General features: G+C 48.2%; 2 protein-coding genes and 1 long non-coding RNA gene across 9 annotated transcripts; 2 read left to right on the top strand and 1 right to left on the bottom strand.

Annotated features, from left to right (window-relative positions):
• Positions 1-3,161: 3,161 nt before the first annotated feature.
• On the top strand, positions 3,162-5,204 carry LOC136546052 (BURP domain-containing protein 14-like). Its single transcript, XM_066538029.1, has one exon. The coding sequence runs from the start codon at positions 3,162-3,164 to the stop codon at positions 5,202-5,204; it is 2,043 nt and encodes a 680-aa protein (XP_066394126.1).
• Positions 5,205-7,775: 2,571 nt separating this feature from the next.
• On the bottom strand, positions 7,776-12,146 carry LOC136546053 (uncharacterized). 7 transcript variants are annotated; one of them, XM_066538036.1, is made up of 7 exons: positions 11,048-12,146; positions 10,853-10,953; positions 10,411-10,585; positions 10,035-10,188; positions 9,217-9,899; positions 8,308-8,371; positions 7,778-8,128 (listed from the first exon to the last, which is right to left on the bottom strand). In XM_066538036.1, exons 1-7 carry the CDS (start codon positions 11,411-11,413, stop codon positions 8,070-8,072), a joined length of 1,602 nt encoding a protein of 533 aa, XP_066394133.1. In that variant the 5' UTR covers positions 11,414-12,146; the 3' UTR covers positions 7,778-8,069. The 7 variants fall into 7 exon arrangements, 6 of the variants coding, with proteins under 6 accessions (XP_066394129.1, XP_066394133.1, XP_066394131.1 ...); XM_066538034.1 differs by having other exon boundaries at positions 9,217-9,947; XM_066538033.1 differs by having other exon boundaries at positions 9,217-9,965.
• A 551-nt stretch (positions 12,147-12,697) lies between these two features.
• LOC136546054 (uncharacterized) lies at positions 12,698-15,501 on the top strand. The gene is made up of 5 exons (XR_010781239.1): positions 12,698-12,960; positions 13,262-13,526; positions 13,979-14,047; positions 14,587-14,621; positions 15,117-15,501. It is a non-coding gene; the product is annotated as an uncharacterized lncRNA (long non-coding RNA).
• Positions 15,502-19,702: the final 4,201 nt, after the last annotated feature.

Below are 19,702 nucleotides of genomic sequence, written 5' to 3' on the forward strand. Positions count from 1 at the left end.
AGGTGTGGAGCTAGGATGCGGTGGTCGACGGTGAGGTGAAGGTCAAGGAGGACGTGCCGTGCCTACGTACCAGGAGTGGTGAAGGACGGACGTGAGGCTTGGACCGAGGGACCCAGAGGCCGGGTGACTAGCCGCGGTGGCTGACACTTGGGACATCGACAAGTGCAAGAAGACATGGGAGTGACGGTGTTGACCGAGTCAAGACGGCGGACGTGCGGGTCGAGCGAGGCTCAGAGGACTTGGCGTGCCGGCCGGTCGAGGACGACGGTGACACGCGTCGGATGGTGGGGGACGCGTATGGAGTACGCTACCCGCGGACGGTTTGATGGTTTGGGTCTCAAAACCATCGGATGGACGGTTTACGGGTTTGGGCCTCAAAACCCGAGCGGAGGTTCCGAGGAGGGGTGGACGACACGTGGCGGCATCGGGGAGTTCGCGTCGAGGCGAAGCTACCGGTGAGAAGGCGCGGTGGCCATCGGATCAAGATTACACCGGGTTGGACAACAATGTCCTTGGGCTTAGCGGTTCAACTCATTTGTATCTAGGGGCAAAACTGGGAATGTGTAATAGCCCTGTTAAATAGGATGAGGGAGTCCCCATCTCCCTCACCTCTCCCATTTTTCGTTTTATCATTTTAGGCTAGGTTTTCTTCCTCACTTGGCTCTTGAGAGAGGTCCCCCAAACTGAAAAATTCGTGGGTGTATACTATGATTTTTGGTGTGGGAATGGAGGCTCAAATCCTCCTCGTGCCCTCTAGGATTCGTCAATTTTTTCTGTGATTTTTGTTGCTCTTGTTTCACTGTGTTCGTCTATTTTCATTCTTGGCCATGATCTGAAATTCCCATGGATTGACCAAACTTTGGGCGATGATTTCTTAGGGATAGCCCATCTACTGCCTTCGGATTACCTGGATTCTTCGGATTACCTGGATTCGATTTCGTGGTAGTTGGATTTGGCTTGGGTCATAAATCGAGAAGTTTTGTGTCCGCCTGTTGTTCTGTTCTTGCAGCGTGACTTCTCTGTTCTTCAAGTGGGGATGTGTTTCAGCTGCAGCGCTACCAGAGCCGGTGCAAAAGCGCTGAGCTTGCTTGTTTGAGCAGCGCTTGCTCTGACCGGTTGACTCATTGCTGCCTGTCTCTCCTCTCAGTTATTTTTTCTAGTTCGTGTTGTGGTGTCTAGCTGCCGTACGCAGAGCACCAGAGGAAGCGATGGCCACTCGTGGGTAATGCATCTCTCGAGCAAATCGGCGTACACTGCCTGTGCGTCAAGCAGATTACCGGTGGTGGCCTCCCCTTCCATGCTTGTAGTATCTCTTGTCTGATCTCTTGCACGTAACGCCATCATGGACAGAAGCAAGAGATTCGCTTGATCGTGATTTGCTTTTTCCAATTTATGAGTAGTCACTTTCGATCTTCAGGAACCAAAACTTTGTTTGATTATTAAATCATTGTCATGTTCGTAGTGGACTACTAGCATTCGTGTGGCTGGTGGAGTACTACTTGCGAGCTGCATTGTTCTCGTTCCATCAGTGCGTTTAGTTCTCGTTCTTGCAGGATTGGTTATCGCTCTAGTATACAGGCAGTGAGTTTTTGCAGGAGCCGTTCCCAGCCGTGTGGTTTTGCTGCAGTATTGTTATCCAGTTGCAAAAATAGAGTGTACCAGTCCAGATTCTTGTTTATCTGAAATTGCGTGTTTGAGCTTCGATTTGACTTTCGATTGTTGCGATTGGCTTTGTGGTGTCCCGCTGTGTTCTTAGGGAATATCCACCTACTCATTTGGGTCGTGGATATCACGGTGTTTTATTTGCACGTTTGGCGGTGAACTTGGGACAGTGGCCGTAATATTTAACGAGAAATTTTGTGGCTCCCATTCACCCCCCTCTAGTCGCCGCTTTCGGTCCTTCAATATCTGATTTCTGTTGCATGATTAAAAATTGTGGTTTGTTTGATCTGGGATACAATGGGTATGCTTACACTTGGACTAACAAACGTTTCAGCTCTAATCCCACTTATGATCGTTTGGATCGTTGTTTAGGCAATGTAGAATGGTGTACAGCTTTTCCTACCACCACGGTCTATCATCTATTCATCTCCCAATGATGCGAAGTGACCATGCGCCGATTCTTGCAGTTCTCGACTCCAATCGTTATAAAACTAAAAAAAATCAGATTTGAAAACTGGTGGCTTTTGGAACAGGATTTTCAGCAGGTCGCTCAGGAAAGCTGGAAGAAATCCCATCGACGTACCTTCCATCAAAAAACCAGATACTTAGCCACTGATCTCAAAACTTGGAGCAAAACCAAACCCAAGCTTACCGACCAGCTAGAAACAATTGAACAACAACTCCTCCGGCAACAGACTAAGCCTCCACCAGATTCCATTATTGAGTGACCTGATTCCATTATGAAAACGGGCGAGCACGGACGTCCAGGCGCTAGTCTCTCCTAATTAATTATGTCGCATCGCATAGATGCTAACGTGCTGTCTACAGAAACACCAATCAAACCATTATCGCCAACAATGCCAATAATATACGAGTCCATGCATACTTCACTCTTGAGCTTGAAACGTTCTGCTATGCAGAGCGGACAGCTCATGGGCATTTTCCTTTGTTAGTTTTGATCGAGCCGACAGAAAAATAGGCTAATTTGCCACCATTAAGATCTGTTCGTGTAGCATGTCTGACAACAGGCTGGGGCAAACTAGCAACTATCAATCTATCATGCATCAAAAGTACGTGAATACCTCGTACGCTCACTGCTATTTAAGCATGCCGCGTGCAAATATTCCTCATGCTACTCCATCAAGTGTGGCGTAGGACAATTAGCGGTATCAGCAGGATGCTTCATATATTCACCCTGCATGTAAAAGATGCAAATTGGAAACAAAACAATGCCCAAACGGCCAAACGTGAAATGGAACTCCCGGACACACAGTTGACTGAAACAGGACAACAACATCTCCCCTGAATCTCTGGCTCCTCCAACTCCAATGCATGGCATCAGTGTGCCGGTACGAATTCCAACACTACCGCGCGCCAAACTCGCTCACCTGTTTCACTCATCACGCCTCTTCGCCCTCCATCTAAACTCACCATCTCTTATAAATCTCCTTCTACATCGCAGCTCCTCACTTCCAAACCCCTGGCAACACCTTGCAACCATGGCGTCCACTCGCTGCGCTCATCTCCTCACCATCTCCATTCTGCTGCTACTACTGTGTCATCTAACACGCGCATTCCCACTGCCATCACCACCTTCTGCGTCGTCAAGCGCCGCCTCCCCGTCGCTTCCTCCTCCGGTGCCGCCGCCACTACCGCGAGGCCTACCACGGCTCATACCGGCGTGGTCGCTGCCCGTGAACCCGTTCACGGCGAAGGCGGCGTTCATCCGGTACTGGAACCGGAAGGTGCGCGGCAACCGCCCGCACCCAGCATTCCTCTTCGCCAAGCTGTCGCCGCTGTCGGCGCCGGACGCGGCCACCTTCTCCACCCTGGCCTCCGCGGGCAAGCTCGCCTCCCGCATCCGCGACTTCTGCGCCGCGGCGTCCCTGCTCTGCCCGTCCACCCCCGCGGCGTCCTGGTCGGCGGCGTCGTCCTCGTCCGTGGACGATGCCGCCGCCGGCGTGGCGGCCTCCTCCTCCGCCGCGCCGTTCAAGAACTACGAGAACGGCAACTTCAGCAGCTACGGCAACAGCGGCGGCGGCGGCTCTGACCAGTTCGCGGTCTACTCCACCGGGAAGAGCGGACCCGTTGACTCGTTCAAGCAGTACGGCAAGGGCTCGCTGGGCCGGAACGACTCCTTCGCCAACTACGAGGAGGGGGGAAACGTCGGCACCTCCAGCTTCAACTCCTACACCACCGGAGCCACCGGCGGCGCCGGGGAGTTCGCCGGGTACGCTGGACAGACCAACACGGTGGCGGTGACCTTCGCCACCTACGACAACACCGTCAACGGCCGCACGCACGAGTTCACGGCCTACTCGCAGGACGCCAACTCCGGCGTGCAGAGCTTCACCGGCTACGGCAAGACCGCCAACGGCGCAAGCGAGTCCTTCAAGACCTACGGGAACAACTCCAACACCGTCGCGTCCGGCTTCATCAACTACGGCCAGAAGGCCAACGCCTTCAACGACACGTTCGCCTCCTACGGCCTCGACGGGAACGCGCCCCAGAACACGTTCCGGAGCTACGCCTCCGGCAGCAACGCCGGCGTCGACGAGTTCAAGGCGTACAGGGACCAAGCCAACGTCGGCGACGACAGCTTCACGTCGTACGCGAACAACGCCAATGGCGCGGCCGCCGACTTTGACAGCTACGGCAAGTCGACCAACCCCGGGAGCGTGGCGTTCAAGGGGTACGGCCAGGGCTCCAACCCCAACCACCGCATCGGTTTCACGCAGTACTCCGGCGAAAACACGACGTTCAAGGCCTACTCCAACGAAGGCGTCGAGTTCAAGGAGTACCAGAACATGTCAAAGATGGAGGTGTCCAAGACGGCCGCACCGGCGGCGACGACGGCGCCTGGGCACCGGCTGCCCAAGTGGTCGCCGGAGCCAGGGAAGTTCTTCCGGGAGCGGGACCTCATGATGGGCAACCGAATGCCAATGCCGGACATCGCTGACAAGATGCCGCACCGCGCGTTCCTGCCGAGGGACATTGCCACCAAGATCCCGTTCGAGGAGAACGCCGTGTCGGCGCTGTTCGGAGCGCCGCCGGGCACGGCAATGAGGCAGGTGGTGGCGTCGACGGTGGCCGAGTGCGCGCGACCGCCCAGCCAGGGCGAGACGAAGCGGTGCACGACGTCGGCCGAGGACATGCTGGACTTCGCGGTGGAGATGCTGGGGAGCAACATCGCGGTTCGCAGCACGGAGTCCACGGCTGGCAGCGGCAGGGACGTCCGGCTCGGCAAGATCACGGGCATCGCCGGCGGCAGCGTGACGCGGTCCGTGTCGTGCCACCAGAGCCTGTTCCCGTACCTGGTGTACTACTGCCACTCGGTGCCGCGGGTCCGGCTGTACGAGGCGGACATCCTGGACGTGGACTCCAACCGGAAGATCAACCATGGCGTGGCCATCTGCCATCTCGAGACGTCGGATTGGAGCCCCAATCACGGGGCGTTCATGGCGCTCGGTGGAAAACCTGGTCAGATTGAGGTCTGCCACTGGATCTTCGAGGGAGACATAGCTTGGACCCTTGTTGATTGATGACACCACAGCCGTTAGATTTGGCCTGGTTTATTTACCTCCGCGTACTCCTCTCATCTCAATTAAAGAAATAACCAACCTTTTTTTTACTTCTTCTCTATATAATTTAGAAAGTTTTTTTTTGTGACCAAATTGACTTCATCAGTATATAGCACATAAAAAAAATAGTACGTGAGATCACAGGTGGGTAAAGTGGTGGTTCGGAAGCACCTTGTGCATGCTAAACTACATTGCAAGTGAATTGTTGTCTTGTTGGCATATGGAGCGACCAACTAGGTAGTAGCTTCCAAACTCTGATTAATAAATCAGTAACAGTCTAACAGAAGCGTGATCTTGTTTGAACAGCAAGTGATCTATCTCCTACTGTCCTACACATGTAGCTCGGACTCTTGGTCTTACTTTATCAACATGGCACTGGGAAAAAAAAATGAGCCCACCTTCAGCTAAGGAACTTTAATTTATAAACGACTATTAACTCCCCTCTAATCGGCCATCTATCTCGATCTTACACCAATCCGTGCAACCTTCTATTTATCACTATATGATCCGCCGGGTGATACTATGCAAAGTGTTTCTCTACACTATCTCATTTGTAATCTTCACTGACAGATCCGACACCCTATGATCGAGTGATTCGGTTCTCTCTCCACTGCTTCTGCTTGATTCTTCATGGTTTCTTCTCTTCATTTCGCACACTTTATTGACCCCTTGCATCCCTAGGATCTAAGTGAGTATGTCTGACGCATCTTAGTACATACGGCAAGCCTAGCGCTCGGACGCCCGACCCTAGGCCTGCATCCGGACGCGGCTCCCGTTCAACGCACCCGCCGCGCCCCTCACGTAGGTTGTGCCCACGCAACAGGAGAGCGTGTCACCACGCGCCTGCGCCCCTGCTCCCAAACCGCGACGTATGCAGTACACTCCGCCTAGCGTCCATCCCGCTCCGGAGGCAGCGTTTGTCCATATGGAGCTCCCTCGCTTGCGCCCGACGCATGTAGCTCCCTCGTCCCGCGCCCATAGCCCATCCCTCAGTTAATATGGATGCCCTACCGGCTCCGGGAGAGACGATGCAGCATAAGGTAGGAGGAGGAGAGATGCAACACCCGATCTACTTTTGAAACATCCAAATATAACGGTTGCAACATATGTCTGAAGGCAGTTGAAACACTTGAAAAACATACCTGAAACACACTTGAAAACCATTGCAACCATACACAACATCCGAATAAAACACATGCAATATGTGTGGAACATATGCAACAATAAGATTAAAACAATTGCAACATGCGTCCGAAAACACAGATGAAACATTGGGAACAAAAACTTACAATATACGTGTACAACCATTGCAACATATGCAACATCTCGATCTACTTTTGCAACATCTGCATGAAATAATTGCAACATACCTATGAAACATCTGAAACACTTGAAACAAACTCTTGCAACATGCGCTTTCAAGCACAACATCTACTTAGATGAATGGCCAGTACGACTCCACCGCCCGCCGGCTCTGATCCATAGCTGCTGCCCCAATAGGAGGAGAACCGAACCCACCATTGTCGCGGCCGGATTAGAGGGCGGGATCTGGGATGGGAAGCGGGTGGAAGGCGTGGATCAGGGCAACACCGCACGCCCGTGCCGAAGCTGTGTCGCGCGCCCACACGGGATCTGCACCCGTGCTGGGGCCGCGCATCGAGGTCACGCCTGTCCCCGCACCGGAGTTGAGGCCGAGGGTGGCCGGCCGGAGAGAGGAAGGGGGTGGGCGGGGGTGGCCACGTGGATCAGAGCTCGTGCTCGCTTCGGGGATGTCGCCGCGCCGGAGCAGGAGGGAGAGGGAGGCAGCGGGACGCGTGGCTCGGCAGAGAAGCGTTGCGGCGTGGGTGCAGCGGGTGCGGCGATGTCACGGTGGGGGAAGGGGCGCGGGAGGAATGAGCGGGTGCAGAAATAAGCGGACGGTCCATTCGGACATCTCGTATGTATCATTATTGTAGTACATATGTTATCTTATGTATTGGGTTGTCATTTTGATCATCAAAACCACAAAGGAATATGGCATAAAGCCCATATTATCTACAGTTGTGCAAGAAGATTTGTTTGTGCAGCTTGTGACTAATACGACCTTGCTAAAGTAGGTATTGTATGAGTAAGAAATTATTAATTTGATGTACCGCTTGATATTTTTTTTAGAAAAATAACGATATGTTACTATTAGTGGTTTTAGGCTGCAAAATTACTAGGATGGCAACAGAGTAGATTTGTTCGGGTGGAGCCTCCACACCCGCACCCGAAACCAGAATTTAAAACATAAATCTGTCCTAAACAGCCCCACTACGGACCCTACAAATTACCTCGACAACAACTGGCGAAAAACAACCCACGCAAAAGTATCATGGGTAGTAAGTGAGGGGCAAGGAGTACAAATTAGCTGCACCATCTGCCCATGGCACGCACGACCCATCCACATAAGTTAAGTTGTGTTTGATCCTGTGACTAAAATTTAGAAGACGTGTCGAGATAATGTTGCATGGAATGTTCGGATACTAATAAAAAACAAATTATATAAACCATCGGTACTCCACGGGATGAATTTTTTAAGCCTAATTAATCCACCATTAGCACATGTTTACTGTAGCGCCACATTATCCAATCATGGACTAATTAAGCTTAAAAGATTCATCTTGCAAATTAGTCACAAACTATACAATGAGTTTCGTAATTAGTCTATATTTAATACTCCATGTGTCCAAACATTCAATGGGACATCGACTAAAATTTAGGAGCGGGCAACCAAACACCACCTTAACTACTCAAGCTGAGAAACAAACAGTACACAAGTCACACAGTTTGAGAAGAGAGATGCAATCATGCGGACTCCGGCTTCCTCTTCCTCTTCCCCTTCCCCTCTGCTGGTCTTCCTCGTCCTGTCAATAGTTTGTTATTAATACTTTTTGCGAGTTGATACATAGTCTTCTTTTTCATGGTTCAAAACAACATACTAAAAACAGTTAGCGCCATTTAGCTCCTAAACCAACCTTTGTGATATAATCGACAGGACTGGTGCTCAAGAATAAATGGAAATTCTGTAGATTATCAAACTGACCTTTACGGCATGAATCATGTGATTCCAGTTTTTCTTCAACGACAACCTCAGCAGCTGAAAAATCCTGCAATTACTGTCATCTAATAAGATTTACCAAATAGGTCGTACAGGTCTTTGCCCATTAACGATGCAACAAGTCACATGATTGCTTGACAACATTCCAGCAAAGCTTCATATGACTGGAGATGATCAGTACAATGTTTACAGGACATGAACAGGGATACCACTATGCCCCGCAACTATGGTGTGTAAAGTATTAGTCATAATGGAAACAAAGTGCAACAACAAGCATAACATGTAACAAACAGACTACATTTTACTGCAGATGGTGGCTGGGTAAGCAGGGACTTCCAACAAGTTTGGGCTAAGCATATATAACAGAGTTACTTTTTCACAATCTCCCCATGCTGCGATCAGCATGTCCCACCATCTGTGCTAAAGTTTTATAGGAAGCAAGATTACAAAGGACAACAAAGGAAGCCCTGATATCATTTTATATAAAAATAACCACATGACAAGATATTTCATCAACGGTTTATTAACATGAAGAATTATGGTTGATTACCCAATTATTCTTCTTAAAAGGCTTACCGAAAGTTAATACTTATAGGAATAATACATTACCCTTAGACATCAGTGAAGCACCCAACTCATCTTTACCGATTACCATTCAGGGAACTAAGGTGTGGCAACAGGATATTATGCATTGTGTAAACCTACAACAATGGATGGTGATATGCACATAATAATAGATAATAAAAAGTAGAGTTCTAAAAATGTTGTGATCAGAGTAAAGGGTGAATCACAACCCAAAATGAGTATCAGGGTGACAGGGTGTCAAAAGAATATTATACTAAATTAGATTAACTGTTGTTAACTGATTTATTCGAGGTGTAAAATTCAACCTACATTTACATTTTCATGAGAAGTCAGATCCGCAGTTGATGTAGCTCCTTGATTAACCATCTGTTCACTGGATGCTTCCTGCTGGATCTTTTTCTGTTTGTGGCCCCTCTTCATTGGTCCACCACTTGGCATTTCAAGAACTTTGCCACTTCGTAATCTCCTGCCAGTACTGTCTTCTGAGCCTCGAATAGCTCCAAGCTTTGGAGTAGTCATCCCTTCAGTTGGTAGTTCTAATGCATCTGTCGTCCCAAGGTTCACTGAATCTTTCCCAGATTTTGGAATTCCTGGTTCTCCTAGTTGAGAGGACGTACAGTCAATGGGAAGAGTAACCATTCCATGCTCACTTGAACAGCTGTGCATATTCTCTTGCTGAATATCAGCATCTTCCTCAGCCTGACCACAACCTACTGTGCTCCTGTAACCTTCATTCACAACTGACGAAATTTTGGATGGTGTCAATATGTTGCCATCTACTTTTGAGTTGGAGCTGATGGAACCTGTACTTTGTTTAACTGAAACAGAGCTGATGGAGCGATTAACTATCTCCTGTTTACTTGCATCTATCTGCGTACTTTCATGCTGATAACTTTCTTGGCCACTATTACATGCTTCTCCAGGTGGTGCCAAGGGTTTCTCAGGAACGCCCATTCTGAGGCCATATAATCCCAAAGATGCAGTTATGTTTCCTGCATTATCATCCGGTAAGTTCGAAGGGCTTTGGGTAGTAAGTCCATCTGTGTTGCCACTATACCCTACGGATGAGTAGAAATCATTCTCTGTTAAATCATAATCATATGTGATTGAACTGCTAAAGCTGTCACCTAAGAAGTATGCCATGTAATCTTCAACTGAAGGACTTGGTGCACCAGTAGTAGTTTCTGATGGTGATCGTACATGTTCATTATCCGGCACCATCTTTGGATTAACATGCCTTTGCCATTGAATTGGAAAGCCATACTTGAAGCTTTCGCACACCTACATAAATTCATGGATATATATACAGATGAGAATTTGCTGGTCATTTCTTAAGGCACTCCAAGAAATTAAATTACCTAGGATCAGCTAGATGGGTATCTAAAGGATTAAAGCAAAAAGAATATAATGAATTGGTGCACAGACTCACAGAGCTGTCCATTGTTTTAGGAGCAATGCACCTTCCAAAACTCTCAGTCCCTGGAGACCAATCATAGAAATTACCTCTTCAGAAAATCCATTCTCGCGTGTTTTGGGAATATTCAAGGGGCAGCCTATCCGTATGTGGTAACCATCCTCGGACTCAATTCCGGTGTAATCATGGCGCTTCACAATGGCAGAAGATCTGAACACTCGGCCTGCAACTTTCATGTTTCCCTTTGAGGACGATGCCCCTTTCCTGTTTGCATAGTACGGCTAGAGCACCGTGAGATCAAATATGGAGTACCAATGGAAATCGTTTGGCATTTCTTTTTTTTTTCTTGCTAACAATGAATTTCTCAAATTGCCAAACAAAAAAAAAATCACATTTCCCGATCTATTGAATTTCTGTAATTGACGACAAGAAAGGGATCAAATTTTCCAAACAGAATGCACAACTAAAGCACATTTGGGAGGGTAATTGGGAAAACGAAATCGGTAAATGGAACCGCGGAGGAGGAGATGCCTCATTTGCTCGCCCATTTGCGGGGTGAAGGTTGTTCCAGCGACGCGGATCTTGCCCTCCTCGCCCTCCACTCTCTCCAGACACCAATCGACGAGTATAGTCTAAAGAGACGCAGCGAAGGAACACATAAGTCCACCGGACCCCACAGCGCGCAAAGACGAAAAATGAGAGACAGGGAGGGTGAGAGGCGCGTACGCATTTCCGCGCGATGCGGTGGACGGCCTCGGCGGAGAGCTCCGGAATCCGGGGGACTCCGCCGGTGGAACCCGGCGCCGGGGTCCTGGGGCTTCCGCTGGTGGAGTCCGGCGCGGGCTGGGACGGCGCCGGGATCCGGGGGCTTCCGCCTGTGGAGCCCGGCGGGGGCTGGTACGGCATTCCCGCGAGCGGCGGAGTGGCGGCGCCACGGGGCAAGAAAGGAGAGGAGACGGCTGCGCCTGTGACTGGGCGGAGTTTTTCATTTATTTTGAAAAAATCCACTACGCGGCGGACGGCCAGGGCGGAGAGCGCCGCCGGGATCCGGGGGCTTCCGCCGGTGGAGCCCGGCGGGGGCTGGGACGGCATTCCCACGAGCGGTGGAGTGGCGGCGCCGTGGGACAAGAAAGGAGAGGAGACGGCTGCGCTGCCTGTGAGGCTGTGACCGGGCGGAGTTTTTCGGCGGCGTTTGGATAGTGCGAAATGAAAAAATTGAATTATCCCACGATTGGGAGGGATAGGGAAATGAGGGGGCCTTTTCCCACCGTTCCAAACCTAACGGAGGGGGTGGGTTAGGAATAAGCAGCCGAGCAGCAGTATGCGGAGATGTCGCTCATGGCCGGATGCCGGAGTCGCACGCGCGCACCTCGCCTGGGCCACTGGAGCCGCACCTCGCCTCGCCGCTCCGCGCGGGGGAGATGTCGCATCTGCCGCTCGTTGCCTTGCTCGTCACCGCATCTTCAATCAACGCCGGAGTTCGCCGTAGCCGCGCGTCGCCTCGTGCCTCGTGGCGCGGTCCTCCGAAGCCGCGCGTCGCCGCTCTGTTGTGCGGTGGTGGAGGTAGCTGGCGAAGAAGATTACGCAGACGCAGCTCGCTCCGCCGATTGACTGGTCCCGCGGTCACCGCGCGCACTGGCCACCGGAGCAGTCGAGGACCGCCGCTCGCCTCGCGCCATGGGGTCGCCGGAGCCACCTTCCTCTCGAGTAGGCGGCTATGACCAGCTGGAGTTGATAGCCAATTCCGCGCCGCGCAGCTGCCTGCATGTGCTGACGCAGCTGCTTCCTCCCTCGATCCTGTAGCGTGGTAGGAGCTGCTGCTTGAAAATTGATTTCATAGCCCTCAAACATTAATCGGAAAATATCACTGAAAAAACACAGTTACGTGAAATATCTCTATTTTTTCTACCCCGGTAATACATCTATCTACCCATGTAATACATCAGTTCAAATTATTCTACATCCACCCAACAATTACCATCTCCACATAGATGATCTTAACTACACCCACACCACTAAATCCACCCAGAGATTCACCATTAGAGAAACGTACGCACCAGATCATCTCTCTTTCATTCTCTCTCCTTACTCAACCATATTCAACGGTTGATGTTCAATGGATGTGCAGTGTCAACCCCCACGCATCCCTACCGCCCGCCCGCCCGCGCCCTCCCTCCGCCCCCGGTACCCACGCCCACGCCCAGCGGCGGCGGTTCGATCCCTCACAGGAGTGTTTTTTTCTCCGAATTTTTTTTTGAAACACAATCCGCTGCTTCCTCGCCCTGTCTTCCAGTTCCATCCATGACGGTGACTCCTCCGAATCCTTCCCTCTCTCTCACTCGCATACGGAGCCGGGAAGCGGGGCAGCGGCGCAGGGGTGCCAGCCGAGGGCGCGCCCCAGCCGTGGGCGCGGGGCCACGGCGAGCTGAGGCCGTCGCTGGTAGCGTGCCCAGGACCGCCGGCTCGGGCTGCCATGGTGAGGAGAAGGCTTCTCGCACTCGCGTTCCGGATCCATGGGAGGCCTCATGCGACGCAGCCGTGGGGGCGACCCCTGCCCCGGTTCCAATCCTCAGCGGCCTCCGGTTTCGCGCGGCCGGTCACCAGGAACCCCGCTTCCTATCCATGGGATCGGTTCGAAGGTTAGGGTTTGCTCTTCCACTCCATCCGTCTTGGTTTACCTTAAAGGCGTGTTTTTTTACATCTTGAAAAGTTTAGATCAGCGAATTATTTTAGGCTATTGTGCTGGTAAGAGATACCTATTTCATCGGATAGATGAAAATAGTTTGTATGGATGAATTTGACAAGATGAGACCTGAAGACAGGTAGGCATCAATCAATTTTATATGTTTGGTGAAACTAGAATAAACATATTACATCTCCTTTTTTGGTCTGCTCTCGAAACCACATTAACACAGTCCCCGTTTTCTTATGCTATTCCAGAGTTGCAATTCATGAGGCCATGGAGCATCAGACAATATCTATTGCCAAAGCTGGCATTCCAACAGGACTCAATTCGAGGATTTCAGTTCTTGCAGCTGCCAATCCAATTGCAGGACTCTATGATGATCTTATGGTTGGTAAACATGTTTTTATTGACTCAATAGGTATCCATCTTTTTAAAGTATAAACTGTTCAGACGACCGTTCTTTCATGATTTGGTCTAAAGTTTATTGTCAAAGATATCAGAATGTATGATCAAGATAAGGTATGAAGCAAAATTATTTCTACAGCTTTTCTATTCTAGCTACTGAGTACATTGAGTACTTTTAATTTTAGAAAAATAAAAAAAATCATAGAAGGTTGGAGATTTTTGTTGGCTCATTCTGGCTATATACATAGTGGAGCAGCTTATCTATATGAACTTTGGGCATTATGAGGTTTCTCTTATCATCTTTGCAGTCACGGAGGAGTCACCAAACTTTAGGAGAAATCAGCCATCGTCGAAGCCTTCCCCGCCGATTGCATGACATATTTTAGTTTTATGATTTATTTTTTCTAAGCATGATTTATTTTAGTTTTATGATTTATTTTTTCTTGACGCCATCGTAGCGTTAGCACGGGCAATTTACTTTTAAGAAAATGTTGTATTTTCATGTAAATTTAAAGTGTCGGTTGGAAATATGAACTGATCTTTCATCATGATTTCCATGTGTTCAGGTTGTTGAAGCTGCACTTATTTCTAGAATACAAAGATTGGAGTAGAGACTAATGGAAATTGATCCTCATGTGAGTCTCTGCGTCCTTAAACTTTTTATATTACATATAACTCTTGCTCTTCTTGTAGAAACCGTACACGATGATGTGTTTTTTTACTGCATACTCCATTTAAGCATTGTCACTTACATACTTCTCAATCATTGGCTTCAAACCTTTAAGCTGTTACTCCCATCCCGTATTTCATTGGGATTTCAATTTAGTCAACTTTCATCATAGTGCACACAGTGGAATTCAAACAACAACGCTTCCAGTTATTTCCATCTCTTATATGCCTTCCAGAAGCCCGACTGCAAATGAATATTTCACACATCTGAGTTTTTTTTCATCACATAACCGTATTTAGCACAGTATTTAGTAGTGTCTAGACTACTTTTTTGCTGCTCTTTAATCTAATGAATATTTTACACATCTGAGTGAAATATACATATTTCAGCAGTTTGTTCTCCATCTAAAGATTGCCTCTTGAAAGAAAGCCTGACAACAGCTGATTTCTTCTTTTGCCCCCTTGTTCTCCATCTGATAATATACTGTCATTTTGCTTTGTGCAGGTTGTACCGGTTAGCTTGGGAGATATGCTGATCAGGTAATCTTTGTTGACCTTTCTTTTTTAACCAAACCACACTTGAATTCCTGATCTAAGCAGTAGCTACCATTCTTGTGCTTAATCCTACCTAATCCATCATATGTGTTCTGAGTATATCCTCTTGTCTGTTATGCTTGTCCAGGCAATGCAAATTTGCAGTGCCAGCCTGCTAGGTGTTACTGTGTTAGTGTTATCCATAATTTCCCTTTCAGTCATCATCTGTGCTTGTGTTGAGTCTATTTGGAGGCTAGGCTACCACCCTGTATTGTCTCCTTGAGCCAGCGTCAGTTTCAGTTTTGGCACTGCTATATATTTATCTGATTGCGTGCTTCAGTTTTAGTTTCAGCGCCAGTACCAGTTTCAGCCAGTCCCACCAATTTGTTTAACACATATCATGATTAATACAGTAATACTTGCCAATGTGCAATTGCTTCTGTGGGCAATACTCCACTATTAAGAAATTTATCCAAATTGGTTCTGTTGCCCATGTTGCAGGATTTACCTCCTGTTCGGCTGGAGCGGCTGGCTGGCTCGTGCTGGCCAGCCCTCTCACACGAGCACTGTTCACGTGACAGTGTTTTCAGTCAGGAACAGTATTTTTCTCACACACAAACCAGCCAGCAGTACTTCATCACGAACCAGCAACGAACAAGCCAACAGTTCCGAACAGGCCGTTAAAAGATGCATGATCAAGTCTGAATGGAGGCAACCGGTCTGTATCTACCTCGATGTTCTAGGAAATTCTTGAAGATTTTTCTGATGGCTGTAGCCAAATGCTACCAGAAATGTATTAATAAATTAACATGTTCAATTTTCTGACGTGTAATGGATTGGTGTCTGACATGTATTCAGGATCTGAGATGTATCTGACAGCTATGATGACTGCCATAACGCTAAAACAGGTGCACCTGACACTAAAGCGTTTTGTGGCCGCGTTTATTTTTCTCTGTGTGAGAAATGACGCGAGACAATGAATTTGTATTTCTTTCATAGTTGATTTATTTTTTAGTATTATCATTAATTTTAGTTTTATAATTTATATTTTTTTTAGATGTCACCGTAGCGTTAGCACGGACAATATACTAGTCATTGAAAAATAGAACTGTTATCTAGAAATAACATTCGGTCGCTCCCAGAGGCAACGCCGTCGGCACCGTGGATCTCAGTCAATATAATAAACGCAAAAAATAAATAAAGAAGAAACAAAAACAAATCCACTCGATCCATCACTTCGACGCTGCAAAGGCAGGCTGCGCATGCGCCGGCGGCCACGATGCCGAGCTCCGCTGCGCCAGCACCCTACCTCCACCCAAGCTGGCTGGCGCGCGCGCTCCACCCTGCCTCCGCCCACGATGGCTGGCGTGCTCCGCTCCATCGCGCCTCGCCAGTGATGAATCTCCCAGTCCGTGCTAGTCGGCAACCGGGCGATCTCTCCACGCGCGGGGGCCATGCCCGAGGGCGGCGGCGGAAGCAGCAGCACCTGGCCTCGTCGATGACAACACCTCTGCGCGCCCACGCTAGTTGGCGACAAAGCCATCTCCCTCAGCCTAGGGGCCATGCCCGGCAGCGGTGGCGGCGGTGGCGGATGCGTCGCCCTCGCAGGGGCCGCGCTCGGCAACAGCGATAGCGCCATCTTCCCAGCGCAGTGGCCACGCCCGGCAGCGGCGGAGGGCGACTGCTGCCTCTGCCCTCACACGTGCCGTACTCGGCAACGACGACAACGCCATCTCCCCAACGTATAGTGGCCACGCCCGGCGACAGCTGCCTCGCCCTCGCGGGCCGTGCTCTGTAACGGCGACAGCAACTGGCCGCACGCCATGGTGGCAGCTCCCGAACTCGCCGCAGCGCTTCACTCATTTAGCGTGGGAAGGAGAAAGAAGCAGCTAGACGGGTCGTTAGCTCAAACCGTGACCAGAATGCTAGTTTTAGGGAATAGAGTAATCTTTCAGTGATATTTTTCGACTCGTGATCTTTCTGTCCCGTAAAACTAATTTTCACTTCATTAATGTTGGAGGATTGACGAGGTCAGGGAGCTCCGGAGCTGGGCCTATGGAGATTGGGGATAAGTTCGGCGGTGTGCTGTCTAGGGATAGGGATGATGTGCAGCGGTGGCTTTCTGTTTTTTTTTTGATACATGGGGCCAGTTTAAACCCAAACCTAAACCTCCTGAATCCTGATAGGCCAAACAACGGATTAGGTTTAGTACCTTATTTCTGATCCCTAAGACTATCTCCAACAACGTTATCCAAAATATAAGTCCCATTTTACGTTTGGTAGCGCTATAGGCAAATGATTCGGTACCTATTTCTGGTCTTCTCTAATAACAGGATCTAAAAGAGAATCCTTTCTGCAAATGAGGCCCCGTTCGGCTGGCAGAATTTTGGCTGAAACTGGCTGAAAACACTGTTCTGACTGAATTGTTGTGAGAGAAAAATACTGTTCTGACTGAAAAAAAGAAGCCGAATAAGCCGAATATGGAGTAAGTCAAACGGAGCATGAGTCTTCATATTTAAGTTATGCCTCTGCTACAACCCAAAATAGGTTTCGCATATAGGTACTCTGTTGTTGGAGACTAATACAGTAGCATCCAAGATCTATTTTGAGTTTGGATGCCTATATAGATCACATGTTGGAGATAGTCTAAGTCCCTAACCCACCCCCTCTATGCTCTTGTATTTCCATTTCCCTATCTCACTAGCAATCTTAGAAATCCATCGGGCGGCCGTAGGAATTTTTTATTTTTAATCCTTTTGTATTTAATATTTTAATAATAATCATTTCTAAAAAAATTACGTATTTAACTCACGCTGGCGCGTCTAAATAACGTTTTCGTGCCACATGCATTGGCATAGAAACATCTTGATGATGACATGACACCCATGCATACGACCATGTTTGGCGCATGGTATGGAGGGGTAGGAGGCCAGCAAGGATGTACAAGTCAAGAAGGAGGCCCGATGCTAATTCGGTTCGAGTTTCTGAGGTGGAGGCCCAAAGCAACTCAAGTTCGAGCCCGTCTCAGAGTCCAGGACCAGCACGTACTAAAAACGACGCCCAGATCGCATACGGTGTCCGTTTTGGGCGTTCTTCATATGGATGGAAAGATAATTTCATGGAGCTTCCAATGAAACCAGTCCCACCTTAAAATTCAATGGGAGTCAACGGAAATCATCAAAACAAGTGGACGTCCAACAGAATGATTTCGAGTCTGCCTCAGCCTTCAGGACCAGTCTACCTTAAACTGGTCACCCAGGACGCATCCGAACTCCGTTTTCGACGATCCACATATGGATGGAAAGCTAATTTGATAAGGAAGTCAATCCAAGTGGTCTCACATCAAAAGCTCTTCGGAATCAACGGGAATCGTCGAAACAAGTCAGTAACCAGAATCTGCCGGGGTGCTGCGACACTGTCTTTTAGTCCGTTGGACCGTGTATCGTGTTTGGGCCCATTAGGAGACGCGTCCAGGGTAGGCGACGACCCTAAAACCTTTATAATCATACACCGCCGCTGTCATTAGGGTTCAGGTTTTGCTTAGATTATTCTGTCAAGAATAATTTCGCCGTTCATCGGTTTGTGAGACCTCAACTCGTGAGATTAATTATTCATCTGCAATTTGGTTGTGTTCTTTCTTGTTCTTGCTTGTGTTCTTCGTTGCGCAGGCAGGGATTAGCCTTCTTGACGAGGTCAACCTGGTCCGAGACTCGGTTGATAACCAGAGGAGCTGTGGTGCTAAGATTGCAGGGTTTGATCTTTTGATCTGAAGCCGGATCGGTGCCTCATTCTTCGCCACAACGATAGTTACCACCACCGGACGGAAGATTGGGATCCCCGTTCCCATTACATCTGACATGTCATATGGCGTTTCCGACATAGAAAACCTTGTCACGCTATAGTATTGTTGTGTCGTGCCACCGGAAGTGACGTGATAAGACTAAGCCTTTGAAAAATCATAACTCTTTGATACGACATCGGATAAAATTTATATAAAAATTGTAGCCCTCGGTGAGATATATAATTTTATAGTTTTGAGTTTTTTCATTTAAGAACGTTAAGATGCTTAAAAAATATATAAAATTCCAGGAGCATAATAATCGCGTACAATTCGTCACATTAGAAAAATAATATCTCTTTTTGTATGTTGTCAGATGAAGATACTTTCTACATCAAATGGTAGCTTTCGATGAGATCTACAAGTTTTTAGTTCTGAGCTTTTATATTTGAGGTCGTCCCCAATGTGATAAGATTTTCCACGTCGAAAACGCCGTCTAACATGGGGATGTTGCCGTGCCAAACTATCAATGCATGTGGCGCGACAACGTTATTTGGTCGTGCCAGCGGCACTGGCGCGATCAAAAGAGTCAGATCCACAAAAAAATTAGGAGCAAATATTATTAAAATATTAAAGAAAAAAATGATTAATTAAAAATAAAAAAATCCCTCACGCCGCATGCATGTGGAGGGCTGGCGGCCGCTCCATTTCCGAGAAGGGAATAGCAATTTTTCTATTCATAATAAAGATTTTCTAGACTAAAATAAATTAGTTATATACTAGAGATGCGCTCGTGGGTTGCACCGATGTCACGATTTTATTAATTGAACCTTAGTAATCGGACGCAGACATGTGAGCTCCGATGACTTTCTGTCGCACGCGTACATGTAGATCCAGTATTCGTGTCGGAACCGGGTAGGATGTGGACTTGTGAACTCCAAGTATCTGACGCAGATGCAGGAGCAGGGATTAAGATTTGGTATGACTAGGTAGATCATGACGTTAGAGTCTTTTCAGGCTTAGAGATTTGAAATTCACATCGCATGCTCTGATTCTAGCGTGGAATTAGAGTATTATTCAATGAGGTAAACATAGTGTTTAGATTGTTTATTACCTTAGTTTGTGGTCTGCTCCACAAATGATTGTGGTAGTTAGCCCTAGCCGGGAATAACAATACTTCCCCGTTCTAAAATAAGTGTCGTTTTCGCTTTCTAAGGAATCAAACATTTTTAACTTTCACCAAATATATATAAAAATATTAATATTTATAGTACATATTGTATCATTAAGATAGATCGTTTAATTTATT

This window comes from Miscanthus floridulus, chromosome 3 (genome assembly GCF_019320115.1).
Source record: "Miscanthus floridulus cultivar M001 chromosome 3, ASM1932011v1, whole genome shotgun sequence".
Lineage (NCBI taxonomy): Eukaryota > Viridiplantae > Streptophyta > Magnoliopsida > Poales > Poaceae > Miscanthus > Miscanthus floridulus.

Coding starts and splice junctions, on each gene's coding strand:
- LOC136546053 (XM_066538030.1), bottom strand. CDS start 11,413: ATGCCGTCCCAGCCCCCGCCGGGCTCCACCGGCGGAAGCCCCCGGATC. Junction 10,954..11,047: donor ACCGCATCGCGCGGAAATGC/GTACGCGCCTCT, acceptor GCGTCTCTTTAG/ACTATACTCGTCGATTGGTG. Junction 10,189..10,410: donor AGAATGGATTTTCTGAAGAG/GTAATTTCTATG, acceptor GAATTTATGTAG/GTGTGCGAAAGCTTCAAGTA.
- LOC136546052 (XM_066538029.1), top strand. CDS start 3,162: ATGGCGTCCACTCGCTGCGCTCATCTCCTCACCATCTCCATTCTGCTG.